This window comes from Sciurus carolinensis, chromosome 1 (genome assembly GCF_902686445.1).
Source record: "Sciurus carolinensis chromosome 1, mSciCar1.2, whole genome shotgun sequence".
Lineage (NCBI taxonomy): Eukaryota > Metazoa > Chordata > Mammalia > Rodentia > Sciuridae > Sciurus > Sciurus carolinensis.
This window is the reverse complement of record NC_062213.1, coordinates 165903042-165918928: the sequence shown is the minus strand read 5'-3', so window position 1 is coordinate 165918928 and position 15887 is coordinate 165903042. Positions and strand designations below refer to the sequence as shown.

Sequence of the window (15887 nt, the reverse complement as noted above, 5' to 3'; positions counted from 1 at the left end):
TAAGAGAAATGCAAATCAAAACTACACTAAGATTCCATCTCACCCCAATTAGAATGGCGATTATCAAGAATACAAGCAACAACAGGTGTTGGAGAGGATGTGGGGGAAAAGGTACACTCATACATTGCTGGTGGGGATGCAAATTAGTGCAGCAACTCTGGAAAGCAGTGTGGAGATTCCTTAGAAAACTTGGAAAGGACCCACCATTTGACCCAGCTATCCCACTCCTCGGCCTATACCCAAAGGACTTAAAATCAGCATACTACAGAGATACAGCCACATCAATGTTCATAGCTGCTCAATTCACAATAGCCAGACTGTGGAGCCAACCTAGATGTCCTTCAATTGATGAATGGATAAAGAAACTGTGGTATATATATACAATGGAATATTACTCAGCTATAAAGAATAATAAAATTATGGCATTTGCAGGCAAATGGATGAAATTGGAGAATGTCATGCTAAGTGAGATAAGCCAAACTCAAAAAACTAAAGGATGAATGATCTCGCTGATAAGCGGATGATGACACATAATGGGGGGTGGGAGGGGGACAGGAATGGAGGAAGGAGGAACTGTATAGAGGGAAAAGAGGGGTGGGAGGGGTTGGGGGGAAGGAAAAAATAACAGAATGAATCAAACATCATTACCCTATGTAAATGTATGATTATGCAAATGGTATGCTGTTACTCCATGTACAAACAGAAACAACATGTATCCTATTTACAATAAAAATAAATTAAAATAAAAAAAAAAGAAGTTATAAACTTCAGGGGTATGGTCACAGAGTTCCTAATTTTCAAAGATATATATTTAGAAATAAAATTGTATATGTCTGGAATTTGTTTCAAAATAAATCTGAGAAGGGCGATGGCAAGAAAGTTTAGGCCTATAAAAAAGGTTAAAAAAAGGACTTGATAATTGTGAAGTAGGGTGATGAATACTGGAGTTCATGATTCTGTTCTCTATAAATATTTGTTGAAAATCTCCATAATAAAAGTTGGAAAAGCTTAAAAAAGAGAGAGAGAGAAGGACTGGGGATGTAGCTCAGTGGTAAAGTGCACTGGGTTTAATCCCCAGTACCCAAAACAAATAAAGAAACTAACAAACAAATCATGCAGCCTTAAAAAAAAAAAAGAAAGAAAAGAAATTGACAAGCTGATTCCAAATTTTAAAAGGGATTGGAGTATAGCTTAGAGATAAGAGTGTTTGACATGTACAAGACCCTGTGGTCCATCCCCAGTACTGCAAAAATAGAAAAAAGAAATGCAAAGAACTCAGAATAGTGAAACAACTTTGGAAATGATAAAGGACTTACTACATGATTACAAGACTGGTACTACGTTATAATAATTGAGAAAATGTAGTATTGGCTTAAAGAAAAAAGTATAGACCAGCAGAACAAAATAGAAATGTTGCTGAGACGGCCTCGAATTTGAGATCCTCCTGCCTAAGCCTCCTGAGTTGCTGGGATTATAGGTGTGTGCCACCTCACCTGGCTCATCTTAACCATTTTTAAGTGTAACAGTTTAGTAGTGTTAAGTATATTCAAATTGTCATTCAACCATTCTCTAGAACTTTTTCTTCTTGTAAAACTTGAACTCTGAAGTCATTAAATAATTCTTTTTTCCCCTTCCCCCTGCTGCTGGTAAATACAATTCTATTTTCTTTTTTTTTTAAATACTTTTATTAGTTTTTGATGGACTTTTATTTTATTTACTTATTTTTATGTGGTGCTGAGAATCGAATCCAGTGCCTCACACGTGCTAGGCAAGTGCTTTACCACTGAGCCACAACCCCAGCCCCAATTCTACTTTCTTTTTCCACCAATTGACTAATTTAGATAACTCATTCAGTGAAATCATATAGTATTCATCTTCCTGTGATTGGCTTATTTCATTTAGCATAATGCCCTCAAAATTTATCCATGTTTAAATGGGCATGGTGGTGCATGCCTATAATCCCAGCAACTTGGGAAGTTGAGGCAGGAGGATGGCGAATTTAAGTTCAACCTTGGAAATTTAGCAAGACCTTGTCTCAAAATAAAAAATAGACAGGACTGGGGCCATAGCTCAGTGGTAGAGCACTGTTAGGTTCAATCCCCAGTAATGCAAAAAAAAAAAAAAAAAGGGACCACTGTGGCTTGTGCTACCCCAATCATCCTGCCAATGTGGGAATTCCTCTTCTCTGCAAAGTCCACCAGTCCCATAGGTTTCTGGGTGTCCTCAGATGTCTAGGAAAGGGTCTTGGATGTCATTTGCAGTTGCTGACAGCCAGGACCCCTGCTGAGCTGAGGTCAGTAAAATGCTGCCTGCTGAGTCAGAGATGGTCTGTGTTGGCACCCAGACTGCTGTCCAGGCCCACCCATGGGGTACTCATGGTTCTGGCCCTGAGGGTCTCACCCTTAGGGTGCTCTGAGAGTGTGGCTGAAGCCAGTGACAAGGGCCCTCATCTTTGTTACCACCGCAGGTCCTCACAGGAGGCTGCTTGGGGCTCAGGTATGGCCGGTTGCAGCTGTTTTTACCAACTGTCCCTTTCTCCCTAGAGTAATGGGCAGGATGGGTTCCGGCATCAGCCCTCTGGGTGCCTGGAATGCCCGGCCCCTCCGGCCCCAGTCCTGGTGTGGAATATACTCCCTGTGCTGCCCTCCTCCTCCTTGGAGGCATTTTCTTCAGGGACCACCGCTGTACTTGTCAAGTCTGTCTGCCGGATGAGCATGTATCCCAACACTGGCTCTTCTATCTAGCGAGCTAGCTGGCCCCTCCACGCCTGTTACTACTGGTGTCCTAGGCCATAGGCCTGACTCCCAGGCTTCCACCAAGCCAGATCCAGTCACTTACCCCAAAAACCAAACAGGAAAAGTAATGGCAAAAAGCAGGAAAAGAACTTTATCAATATGGCTGTATTGGGAAGGTAGAGTGAGATCCAGCAACTGAGCCCTGACTTTGGGGGATTCACATGATCCTTAGTTTTAGATAAAGAATTGGGGTGGGGGAAGAGGTATGCATAATTAAACAGTCTTGATCAAACTGTGGTCTGGTTGATCATGATCGTTGTTCTCGTTCTGCAGAGAGGTGGCTCCAGAGGAGTCCTCATTACTTGAAGGGGCATTTCACTTACCATGAGACGATTGCTCCTGCTTACGAGGACAGTCTCATCATACGGTGATTTGCCTGCAAGGTCTACTGTCCTGAAAGGTATCAGGCAACAACTGAAGACTGAGACAGGATGCTATAGAAGCTGACAGTCGAATGTCCTTGGGTCATAGGAGATGAGGTGCCTCAGAAAAGAGTCCAAGAAGTTCCCAGACAGAAGGGGGAACTCAGCTCAGGATGAGCAGGGTCTTTGGCTTACATTAAAAAAAATAATTTCAGTATGCACCAGGGGCATAGACAGGGGTTTATTTAGGAAAGTAGATACATATCCAAGAGAGAAGGTAGGCAATCTAAAGAGAGAGATGAGCTTTTGCCTGACTCCTTTTTTTTGGTGCCAAGAATTGAACCCAGGGGTGTTTTACCACTGAGCTATATCCACAGCCCTTTTTATTTTTTATTTTGAGACAGTCTCACTAAGTTTCCCAGGCTGACCTTAAACTTCTGATCTTCCTCCTGCCTTAGTCTCCTGAGTTGCTGGGATTACAGGCACATAGCACCGTGCCTGACCTGGCTCTTCTTTTAAAAGGGAATTTGGGCCTGGTTCAGTGATACACACCTGTAATCCCAGGTTCTCAGGAGGCTGAGGTAGGAGGATTGAAAATTCATGGTCAGCCTGGGCCACATAATGAGTATTTGTCTCACAATAAAAAGGGCTGGGTTATAGCTCAGTAGTAGAGCACCCCTGGGTTCAATCCCCAACACCACAAAAAAGTAAGGTAAGTAAGTAAGCAAACTTGGTGAGGGGTGTGTGTGAGAAGGGATGTAGGGATATCAGTTGGGTGATCACCAGGCAGATTATGAAGGTCAGGTCAATCTCAGGATCTTTAGGCTGACATGGTCTTCATTATATAATCAATAGAGTGCTGGAAAACTCCCTAAATGACAGGTTTTTCAAAATATGGGGTAATTCTCCTTATTTAATCTATTTACTGGGAAGATTAATTAACAGTTCTCAAGGTAATTATCATAAAGTAAATAGATTTATAGTTAACCTTAAAATTTACAGATTTCCCAGGAATTTGGGCGTGACTGCCTTAGGAGAGAGATTGGTTTGGGGAATGACAGGCCTGGAAGAGTATGAGGAACTTCTGAATCAAAATTTCATTTCCTTGTTCTTTCTTTCTATCTTCTATTTCTTCCTTTTCTTTCTTCTTCTTCTCCCCCCCCCCCGCCCCCGCCCCTGCCCCTGCTCCCCACCATTGGTACTGGGAATTTAATCCAGGGGTACTTTATTACTGAGTTTCATCCCCAGTCCTTTTTTATTTTGAAAACAGTCTCACTAAGTTGCCGAGATTGCCTTGAACTTGCAATCCTCCTGCCTCAGCCTCCTGAGTCACTGGGCTTACAGTCTTGTGCCACCTCACCTGGGCTCCTTTCTATTTCTTTTATTTTGGGGGAGGGTACCCATGGATTGAACTCAGGTGCACTTGAACACTGAGCCATATCCCAAGCCCTATTTTGTATTTTATTTACAGACTGGTTCTCACTGAGTTGCTCAGCGCCTCGCTTTTGCTGAGGCTGGCTTTGAACTCGAAATCCTCCTGCCTTACCCTCCGGAGCCGCTGGGATTACAGGCCTGTGCCACCACGTCTGGCTCCTTTCTTTCTTATTTCTTCTATTCTACCTCACTTGCAACTCTTGGCTAAGTCTTGAAGGGAAATGAGATAGGTCAGGTAAAGTTAGAGCTAATAAACCTTGAGTTATCAGTTTTTAGATGAACATCCTTTAAATGATTAACATGTCTGTGTGCGGAGCTGAGTAGGTCACAGAGTTAGTAAGATAATAAAGGAAACAGACATAAAATGAAGGCAGAGATGCCAAGCAGTATCCTGTTTTCAGTTACCGTAAGACATAGGCAGGTCTAGGTAAAGTCACTGCTTTTAGCCAAAGCAGCCTCTGAGTCCATTATGCTATGAGCGATTCCTTATCAGATAGTTCATGTCATATATAATGCAACATACATACTACACTGGGGGTGGGGGGTGCCCACATCTCTCAGCTCCAGCCTGACTGGAAGCACATGTTCCCAGATGTTGACAGTGGTTCACTCTGAGTGAAGAGATCCCGGCTGGCATTCATTATCTTTGCGCTGTGTGGAATCATTCATTTTGTCCTTTCCCAGCTCTCAATACCCATAAGGACAAGGACAGCGTGTCCTACTCAGAACCTCATCCCAGCACAGGGCTGGGCACATAGTAGGTGTTCTATAAAGGTGAGGTTGACTAGCAGATAGTCCTTTCTAAGACTTTAAGGGTCTGGCTTAGCAATAACGAAGGCAGTTTTCGCGCCCCAGCGCCAGGGGCACTCGGCCAGGACCCAGTGCCAGCATCTCCGCCTCCGTCCAGTGCTCAGGAATTGACGCCTTGGGGTGGGCTGGAGAGTCTGGCGCCGGCCAGGGGACCTGGACTTTTGTGATCTGCTGGCCCAGCAGCCCAGGGCCGCCCCACCCGCTCCGGGCGGGGGAGGGACCCGAGCATTCTCGTCCAGGAACTCGTCCCGACCGCTCCCGCCTTCGCCTCTGCCGGCGCCGTTTCCGCGCCTCCCTCCAGCCTCTCGGCAGCCTCCCGCGTCAGCCTCTGCTCTGGCGCCTCCGACGCTCCCCGGCCTCTGCCCTGCAAGCAAGCCGTTGGCTCCGAGGGTTCCAGCACCTGGGTAAGCCCCGCTCCGCTCGCCAGCCCCTCCCCCACTCCCCTGGAAGGGCCACGTGTCCTGGGAGTCTCCCCTCCGGGTCCTCCTCCCCGCAGGTCTCCCCGGAGGCAGGTGGGCCTCTCTTCCAAGGTGGCCTCCCGACAGGCCAGGTCGTGCCCGACGCCCTCTCGCTTTGGCATGCCAGGGCCTGAAGCATCCTGGGATGTGAAGCTGGGGTGGGCGGGCTTCTCACTGCAGAGCTGGCCTGGGGGGGGACTTAGGGGCTTAGGGTGCAGCCAATGCTGACTTACTCGGGCATGTGCTGGGGCCCTAGCACTGGCCCTTGTGGTGAAAAGCCCCTGTGCAAGGAAGTCAGGCGGGGCCAGAGCTGCAGCAGCAGGGCCGAGGAGGGGGTTCCAGCTGGGGAGAGCCGGAGCCCGGCCTTCAAGGCTGGAGTTCAGGGCTGGCTGCACTGCACTCCTCCCTCCTGGAGCTGGCCTTCATGACTTGCTGGCATACCCTCTCTCCATCCCCACCTTGCCGGCTTCTCTCCCTGCACCATTTAGTCTGCTTCTCACAGGTCTCCCCAGCTTCTTCTCCACAAAGGGCTGGGGATGTGAGTGGGCCTGGCTTTGAACCACGTCACCTCCTGCTGGCATCACTACCCCCTTCCTCCACCCCTTCCTCCTTCGTGGGTCCCTGCCCACCCCTACATTTATCCCACAGCTTCCTGTATTCTGCCACGCCCCAGGGACCCCCTGAGAAGGAACTGAGCCTTCAGCCTGGGGAACAGGAGGGGACTGAGGAGCATGCCCTTGCACTTCATTCATTTGATCCCATGTTTATGCACGCTGTTCTTCCATTTGCTCACACAGCCCCTTGTCCTTTCACATTTACTCATTCATTCATTCTGGGGACACTTATTAAACATCTACTATGTTCAAGGGTCTGAGTGAGCTGGCTGCCGTGGCGCATGCCCGTAATCCCAGCAACTGGGGAGGCTGGGGTAGGAGGATTATGAATTCAAAGTGAGACTCAGCAACTTAGGGAGGGCCTAAGCAATTCAGCAAGACCCTGTCTCTAAATAAAATATAAAAAAGGGCTGGGGGAGTGGTTCAGTGGTTAAGTGTCCCTGGGTTCAATTCCCAGTACAAACACACACACACACACACACACACACACACACACACAAAACAAACAAACAAAAAAAAACAAAGCAAAACTCAGTGTTCAAAACACACACAAAACTCAGTGTGTGTGTGTGTGTGTGTGTGTGTGTGTGTGGTGGAGTGAGGATACTCTAATGATGGATTCCATCTCTGCTGCTAGCTTCCTTAAGGTCAAAAAGGGGGAAGTTAGCACAAGTTCTCTGAAATTAAGAGAAGAAGCACTATGAGACATAAAGGGCTGTGAAGTGAGTGTGCCATGCATGCCACTTAGGATGGGCCAGGAAGGCTTCCTGGAGCTGGTGGCACTTCAGCAGTGCGTCAGTGGTGTAAGTAAGGTCTGGATGTAGACTCTTCATTACTCTGAAACCGTGGGGTGGAGGCAACGGAAGGAATAAAAGAAGCCCCAAGAATGTGAGGGAACAGTGGGCAGCAAGCTCAAGGCCTGAGAAGGATTAGAAGAGAGCTTGAACAGGGAGGCTGCACGTAGGCCTAGGCTGTGCTCCCCGTCTCAGCCAGCTGTCTCAGGCCCCAGGGGAGCAGCCTTGCGCTGAGTGGCTCTCTCATTATATAGGCAGCCTTGATGGAGTTCACCCTTCATCCTGGGGCATGCAGATGGAGACTGGGATCCTAGGGATGGGTGTGAGCTGCAGATTCTGGCCCATGGAGGGTACTGAAAAGTGGAAGTTAGAGTGGGTGATGTTGGAGGGCCCCTCCTACTCAGGATTCTGCGGTCCTATCTGGGAAGGCTAAAGGCCCAACAGAAGGAATTTCTTGGGGCTTGGTTATTATTCACTCATTAACTTCCTCACTTAGTCCTATACCTATTCGTTCATTCAATTCATCCATCCCTCCATTACTTTGTAATATCAGGGCCTATCCTGGGGACTAAAATGACTCTGATGAGGTCCCTGTGCTTATGAGTCAAATGGGAAAGACAGACCCTGCCCGACAGTGACAACTCAGTCACCGTGGAATATCAATGAAGATCGTTCCACTGTGATTTATCACTGGGTGGGGAGAAAGGGCATGGACCTGAAAAATGAATGCAGACATTTGTGCTCCATCCAGGAAGGCCCATTCGTGGGGCCAGTGAAGACCGACGTAGCGCGGGCAAAGGAACCCTTGGAGGAGAAAATCCTCTGGGTTCACAGGGCTTCCAGGGCAGGCTTTCTGCAGACATTGGGTGCCCCAGGGGCTCACTAGAACACTGGGCCTTTGGGCTGAGGACATCACAAGCTCTTTCCACATTAAAAACAAGCCCGCTGGGACTGCAGCTTAGTGGCAGAGCACTTGCCTAGCATGTGTGAGGCACTGGGTTCGATCCTCAGCACCACATAAAAATAAATAAATAAACTAAAGGCATTCTGTCCATCTACAACTACAAAAAAAAATTAAAACCAAAAACAAGCCTGTTGTGCTGGGTGTGGTGGTGCACATCTGTAGTCCCAGCAGCTCAGGAGGCTGAGGCAGGAGGATCATGAATTCAAAGCCAGTCATAGTAACTTAGCGAGACCCTGTCTCAAAATAAAATGTAAAAAAGGGCTGGGGATGTGGCTCAGTGTTTAAGTGCCCCTGGATTCAATCCCTGATACAAAACAAACAAACAAAATAAATCCAGGCTTCATTCTCCCCAACTGTAACACGGGAGGACTGACCTAGCTTATGGGTTCTCAGGGTGAGATCCCTGACCATCAGCATCAGCATCACTGGGGGTCTTGTTAGAAATGCAAGTTCTTGGGTCCGACTTTGGCTCTGTTGAGCCAAAAACTCTGGGGATGGGCCCAGCAATGTATTTTAACAAGCCTTCCAGGTGGTCCTGACTCAGGCTGAAGTTTGGGCTTCTCTGGACTATGATTCATGCATGGGTTTTATGCCTCCTGCATTTGGGGCCCTGGTCTGGGGGCTGGTGGGCAGGGAGAACAGAGATGAGTAAGATGTGGTTCTAGCCCTCAGGGGACTGCCAGGTGAGTTGGAAAGGGGAAGCATACACCCATGAGAATATTCTCTGCAGGAAGAGACGGTGAAGGCTGTTGGGGTGATGAGACAGGAGCTAATTCTGTAATAAATAGCATGGAGAAGAGGAGGCCTTTGTGGGCTGGATGGGTCTCTGCAGAAAGATCTAGCTCTCCATTGCTTGTTTCTGACAATAAGATTGATTCAGTTGCTCTGGAAGTCTTCTCATAAGTCTAACTGAAGCCTCTCACTTTATGCTTTGTTGTGGGGTTGTGTAGAGAGGGCTCTGGACTTGAGGTCAGGAGTGGTGATTCTAGACAGTGTCCTCACTTTGGGTGACTCACTCTCCATCCTTGGGCCTCATTCTGTCCTTTTCTAAGATGGGGTCACTGGGCTAAATCCAGTGAGGCTGAGACATGGTGGTCCTCTGGAGAGAAGGTGGCTGGGGCCAGAAGCTCTCTGGGTCTCCAGTCCTTACTTTACATAGTGAGGGCCCTGGCATTGCTCTGGCTGCCTGCCTGCCAGCTTATCTGAGGGACCCAGTGAGACGAGCTGTCCCTCTTGGGGCTTGTTTCCTTACCCATCCAGGGAGGTTTTGTGAGCCCTCTTCAGCTCATGAGGCCTTCGTCATGTCGGGTGTGTTCGTCATTCTCAGAGGCACTCGGCATCCTAGGCCCTCCATGACAGGCTCCCAGACTTCCTGCAAGATGGGGCTCCTCAGAGCCCTGCATCCTCTTCTGTTCCTGTTAGGCCTCCCACCCGCTCCTCCTCTCAGCCTATCCAGATCCATTCAAACTTCAGGCCAGCTTTAGCACTGCCAGGAAGCCACCTGGCTTGCCCCAATCCTCAGTGCCATTGCACTGAGGGCCATCTTGCTGTCTTTAAGGTCTTGCTGACTCTAATTTCTCATTGTAGACACAGAACTGCTAACAGATATAAGGTTTTGAGGGCAAGGCCTGAGCTCACAGCAAAGGACATTATAGTCTTTGATTCCCAGAGCAGGGAGGCCTAGAGAGGAGGGGACTTGCCTGGAATCACACAACACATTAGTGTGTGGAATCCATGTCTCATAGGCAAGACATTCCCAGAAGAGACATTATTGAGTTTGTAGAGAATGAACTAGAAGCATGAGGGACAGAGGAGAGGGTAGAGGGCTGGGAGCTGGCCTGATCAGTTCCCAGGTGCTTGTGGTTATGGGTGTTCCACGTGGGGCACCTCCCTGCCCCAGGGAACCTTCCTGGTGGGGCTGGATGGAGGACCAGCATGAAGCCTGGCTCACAGCAGGGGCCTGGTTGTTATGGGGTGCTTGTTACCTTCCTCCATTCACTTGTCTACCCCAGCTCCCTTGCCTGGATTCCCCCTCCCCCCCCCCCTTCTTTTTCTTCCTTCAGCCTTTTTACTGTCCCACGTCTAACTTGAGTGTCAAGGACTCTGGTCAAGCTTCTTGTAGAAGCCAAAGGGAGAAGGGGAAAAATCCTGGTGGTCACTACAAGGGGCTGTGCCCTGCTTCTGGCCATCAGCTGCTGGACATGACAGCCTGGATCGGTAGAGCTGGCGACTGGCTCTCCCCAGGGTGAAGAGTCCTAGCAGGTGGGTCGGCCCTCTCTCTGCGAAGTGGCTGGCAGCTCCCTGGCCTCCCGCCATGCTGCAGCCTGACCCCTTGTGGACAGATGGAAATCTGGGCTGGAGCTGAATCTCCCGCCCCTGGGGACCATCCTGGAGCCAAGGGTCCCCATGGGGAGGATGACGGAGCGGGTGTGGGGGCTGGAAGTGGAGGTGACTGGAGTTTGGCTGGGGTTGGAAGCCGAGTGAGCTTCCGGCTGGGTGCCCAGTGGGCGGGCACTGGCCTCCAAGGTGGCAGTTCCCGGCTGGCAGCCGATGACGACCCTTCTGCGCAGGGGTTCCAAGAGGAGGGTGGCAGGGGCGGCTGCAGAGAGGCTGGGACGCGGCGAGAAGCGCTGGCTGCGGAGGGCGGGAGCTCGGGAGGAGGAGCCCGAGGCCGCCGGCTGCATTTGGAGCGGGAGCCGGGAGCCGGCTGTGGCTCAGGTGACCTGCGGCTGTCTCTGGGAGCGCGCTGCTCCCCACAGCCTGGTCCTTACAGCTAGCGGCCGCAATGATCCAGAATGTCGGAAATCACCTGCGAAGGGTATGGCCGGTGGGCTGGGGCACGGGAGGCTGGGGACCCAGAAAGAGTAACGTTTCCTTTTTAAGTTAGAAGTTCTGCATCTTCTTTTTCACTATCCACGGGCCATTTTCTAGCTTTCTTCGGGAAAAGAAATTGCAGAACCCTGGGGCTGCTTAATTATAAGCAGCAATTTCCAAACAAGCCCTAGGGACTGGATCCCCCAGGGCCCGCTGTTTGACAGGAGTCACTTGCCGCAAGTTCTTCTGGAATTCTTCTGGGGTGTGCGTTTCTCCAGGCGCAGTCGTGTGTGGGTTTCTGCTGGCCACCTGAGCTGGCTCTGTGGTGTTCCAGCTCCGGCTCGAAGGCCACTGAGCGATGGATGGAAGTTACACGATGAGGGTGTGACTGAGTGTGACAGAGCAAGTGCAGGACCACGGGAGGGCAAGGCCTTGTGGAAAAATGTTCTGTGGGGTGACCTTGAAGAGTACTTTCCCCTAGAACCTCCTAACTTTGGAACCGAGATGAGGTGTTGAGGCCAGGGAGACCCAAGTGCCTCCCAGTGCCTGTCAGGGGCCTTTGAACTGGTGCCTGGAGAAGGGCTCAGGACAGACTGGCAGAGCTTTGCTGGGCGTACAGTGGCGGTCTATTGAGGACATTTTTAGCAAAAACTTTTAAAAAGAGGTTGGGGTGAACAAAGAAATGTCTTATTTATCCCCCACCTCCACCTGCACAGCCACCGTTCAACCTGGCACCGTCCCCCTCCCAGTGCTTCTCTGGCAAGTTCCTCCTGAGCCCTCAGATTCAGCTCAGATGCCGCCTCCTCTGGAAAGCCTTCCCAGATTTCTCACATCACTCACTGTGCACCACTACATGAGCGCCTTCTCATACTGGAACGCGTGCTTGACCTGAATGTCCACCTCTCCCACATGCCAGTGAGCTCCTTGCAGCTGCTCCTGGTGGACCCAGCACAGAGCTGGGTCTGGCCAGAGTCCAGGGAATGATTAGTGAATGAATGGGAACTGGCTGACTTCTCAGCCAGGCCAGGTGGGATCTGAACAGCAGGGCCTCTTTTGCTCCTGTCCCCTGAGCTCAGGGGAGAGAGTGTCTTCCAGGTGAATAGGCTACTGTGTCTTCTCTTGGGCCCTGTCATATGTAACCCTTCAGAACTGTTTTCCCATTAATCCTCATCGGTAACTGGGGACAAGGGAGTGGGTAAGAGAAGTGTTATTACCACCATTTTACAGCAGCAGATCCTCATGTGTGCTGACTCTGCCAGGCACCAAGCCGAAGTCAGGCACGTATTAACTCAATCAGTTCTCTTATCACCCCCATATTCCAGATAAGGAATCTGAGGCTCTGAGAAGTGAAGTGATTTGTCCCAGATCACTCTGGTAGGAAGTGGCAGAGCTGGGGTTTGAATTCAGTGCTCCTGGCTCCAGAGTTTGAGCTTTTAAGAAACCTGAGACAGAGCCCGGAATGGTGGTGGCACTCTTGTAATCCCAGTTCAAAGCCAGCCTTAGCAACTTAGCGGGGCCCGAGCCACTTAGCAAAACCCCGTCTCAAAATAAAAAATAAGAAGGACAGAAGATGTAGCTCAGTGGTTAAGTGCCCCTGGGTAAAATCCCTGGTACAAAAAAAGAAAGAAAGAAACTGAGACAGCCAGATGAAGGTCCAGAAATGACATTCAACTATTCACCCAGCCACCGTTCAGATCCCCTGCACTGCCTCCATTGATTCGTGGAGTAGAGGAGGAAATTGGGCTCATGAGAACACAAGGGACCTCACATCAGCTAAAAGCACTGTGACCTTGATTGCTACCTTTGAACTTGTGCCTGGTTGGCAGAGCTTCTTGGATTCCCTTGCCTCTTCCCTTAGGTCTTCTTTTTTTTTTTTTTTTTTTTTTTTTTTTTTTTTTCCCTTAGGTCTTCTTGAATTCAGGAGATTTTGGGGACATTTCTTGTTTGGTGTCAAAGCTGTTTTTAATGAAAAGCAGGCAAACCAAAAAACCCCATGAAACTGTCTTCACTGGGAACTAAAGAAACCAGATTAAACTGGGAACAGAAGTGGGGTTTGCCTCCCAAGTCCCGCTTTGCCTGGTTCAGGGACCCTTTCCAGTATCCTAAGGCACTGTGGACAGAATGGGTGCTGCAGTCTGGTCATTCTGGCTCCTACTTACTACTGGGTACCTAGCGAACATGTGATATGTATAATTGACTGAGTGAGTGACTGAAACTGTGAGTGCCATCAAGTTTGGTGGCAGGCAGGGTGCTTTGTGCTGATCTGGGGATGCTGGAAAGTTCCCCCTGTCCTGTCTCAATGGACGTCTCTTCTTTCCCTGTCCTAGATGTCAGTTTGTGCTGGGAGCTGAGTCCTGCCCTCCTGGCTGCCAGGTGCCCATAGGCACCCTAGTGGGAGGCTGGCCAGACCCTTGAGAGACTTGGGAACCTATATCCAGCCTCAGGTCTGGCCCAGCCCAGGTCAGTTCCCAGTACAGCTCAACACCTTTTTTATTCCAGCAAGGGTGACAGGAATGTTTGTCCCAATTCTCCCAAGATACCCTGTGCCCAGGCAGTGCTGGCATCAGGGTGGCGGAAGAGCAAACAGCTTGGGCGTCTGTGCTTGTGTTCGCAGACCTGTGTGTGGCTCCCTCCCTCCAGCATGATTGTACTACCTCACTTAGAAACTGAGGAGTTTCTGTCCCACCTCAACCTTCCCAGCCTTGTTAGGGGTCTGGCCCAGAGTGTGGGGAGGTTTAGGACATGGCATTTGGATTAGAATCTTAGGTTCACCTCCTTATTCACTGAGTGACCTGGGCCAGGTGTTCCTCTCTCTGGGCCTCAGCATGTTGGGTGATCATGAAGGTCCCCCAGCCTTGACATCTAGGAACCTTAACATTTGTGACAGTTCTGTGTGCCACCTTGAGGGTGGTCTTGACAGGAAGGCAGGGGCTGGTCTCCCTGGAGGAGGAGGAGTGGTGGAGGAGTGGAGACTTGTAGACATAGAATGATGTGCCTGTCACACAGTAAGTGTTCAGAAACAATTGAATGAAGTCGTGACCACAGGGACTCAGAGTGGGCTGAGGGGGTCCCAGAGGAAGAGGTGAGACTTGCATAGTCATCAGCAACCTGTTCAGGAGCTGCATGTGAAGCCCAGGCTGGTCATGGGCAGATACCCTTTGTGCTCTTCATCTGTCTGGAGGACTCTTCCTACCCGTCGAAATCCAGGTCAGCCATCGCTTCCTGTTTGAATCCCCATTCTACCTGGCCCCAGAGTTAATGATGTCTGCTCAGAATGTGCTCCTCCAATCCCTCCACAGGTGCTTACTGGGGGATTAACATGTGGCCCAGGGCTACATGGAACTGACAGCTAATACAGGACAGATGGTGAAATGATAGTCAAATAAATACCAACGAAAATCTGTATGAAGTGCTGTGAATAAGAGTCATGGCCATGTAAGTGCTAGTTGTGGACCAAGCTCCCATTATCTCACTTATTCCTTACAGCAACTCTGTGAAGTGGATAATGTCCTTGTGTTCATATTAAAGGTGAAACTGAGACAGAGAGATTAAGCAACTTTCCTCACGTCACACAGCTAGTAGTTGGCATTGCAGGGCTTCACAGGTTGCCTGGAGCCCTAGGAACTGAGAGAGAAGTGAGGGAGGTCAGGGGAAAGCTTTCTGAGCAGGTAACAGCTGAGCAGAGACCTGATGACTGAGAAAAGTCAGCCAAGGGAAGATCTGGGGAGGAGCCTTCCAGGCAGAAGGAACAGTGTTCATTTGTACGCTGTGAGGCGTGGAAGCTTGGCGTGTCTGACAGCTGAATGGAGCCCATGTGGCTTGGAGTGGTGAGAACCAGGGGCAGGACAGCTGGAAGAGGCAGAGATGAGGCTCTGAGATGCTGTAGCTATGTGTCTGGGCCTTGTAGGCTGAAAGGTTTGGTGTGCTGTAAGTTCCTTGAGGCTCTCTGGTCCCCGGACTTAGTGCAAGATGCGCAGCCCCTGCAGGCTGGACTCAGGGACCCAGGGGCAAAAGCCTCCTGACTCTGCTTCTCTATATGGCTAGCATGGTGACAGTCCCAACTGCCTTCCCAAGGACTCCTAACTCCTTGTAGCAGGGAGGCAGGGTTAGGATGAGCCCCAGTACAGACCAGGCACAAAGAAATAAGGTGAGGTGTCTGGGTCACGAAGCTGGCCAGAGACTCAGGACCCACCGGCTAGCCTGGGACCCTTCTCCAGGTCTTGTCTTGGCAGGGAGGCATCTGAACCCTCTGTGCATGCAGTGGGTGGTCTCCATCACCCACCCTGCCCCATCCAGCCTCCCCTGCCCACCATTGCACACTGACAGCCTGGGTCCCAGGCTGTCTGAGCTGATCCTTCCACACATATATCAGGGTCTGGGGAAAGCTGTGCCACCGCCCCTCGCCTGTGCCTGGGCTGGTAGGGGGACTACGCTGGCATCCTGGGACCTTTGGAGAGCTACCACTCCTCTGCCAGATGGCAGAAGGGTCCAGAGACCTGCTACCCACTTTGCCTTTGTAGGCTCCAGTTTCTTCATCTATGAAACAAACTTGCCAGATTGTTGATAGAATGAGACATTGGAGGAATGTAGACCTTGGCACACAATTGGCCGTGGTAAGTACTCGTTCATTTTTTCCCCATCTCATCTGGACTTGAGTTTCCTCAAGGGCTCAGTGGTAGGGCTGGTCGGTTAACTGAGATGGTAAAAGCTAACTTTTCTGTTGAGGACCTACTAAGTGTCAGGCATATTTAAATGTCCTAATAGCTCTGCAAGCCTGCTGGTATTCAACGGACTTTCTTTTCCCCTTTTTTGGTATGGGGGATTGAACCCAGGGGTGCTTTA

At 50.0% G+C, this 15887-nt stretch overlaps 1 protein-coding gene across 5 annotated transcripts in view; it reads left to right on the top strand.

The window, feature by feature from the left end:
- The first annotated feature begins 5660 nt into the window (after nucleotides 1-5660).
- Acot11 (acyl-CoA thioesterase 11) overlaps nucleotides 5661-15887 on the top strand; it is a 54676-nt gene continuing 44449 nt past the window's right edge. For 2 of the 5 annotated variants that reach the window (XM_047557864.1, XM_047557874.1), the window contains exon 1: nucleotides 10816-11049. In XM_047557864.1, coding sequence (XP_047413820.1) covers nucleotides 11017-11049 — 33 coding nt within the window. In that variant the 5' untranslated portion in view covers nucleotides 10816-11016. Of the gene's footprint in view, nucleotides 5806-10815; nucleotides 11050-15565; nucleotides 15659-15887 lie in introns of those variants that run through there. The other 3 variants (XM_047557855.1, XM_047557846.1, XM_047557885.1) reach the window with 3 other exon arrangements.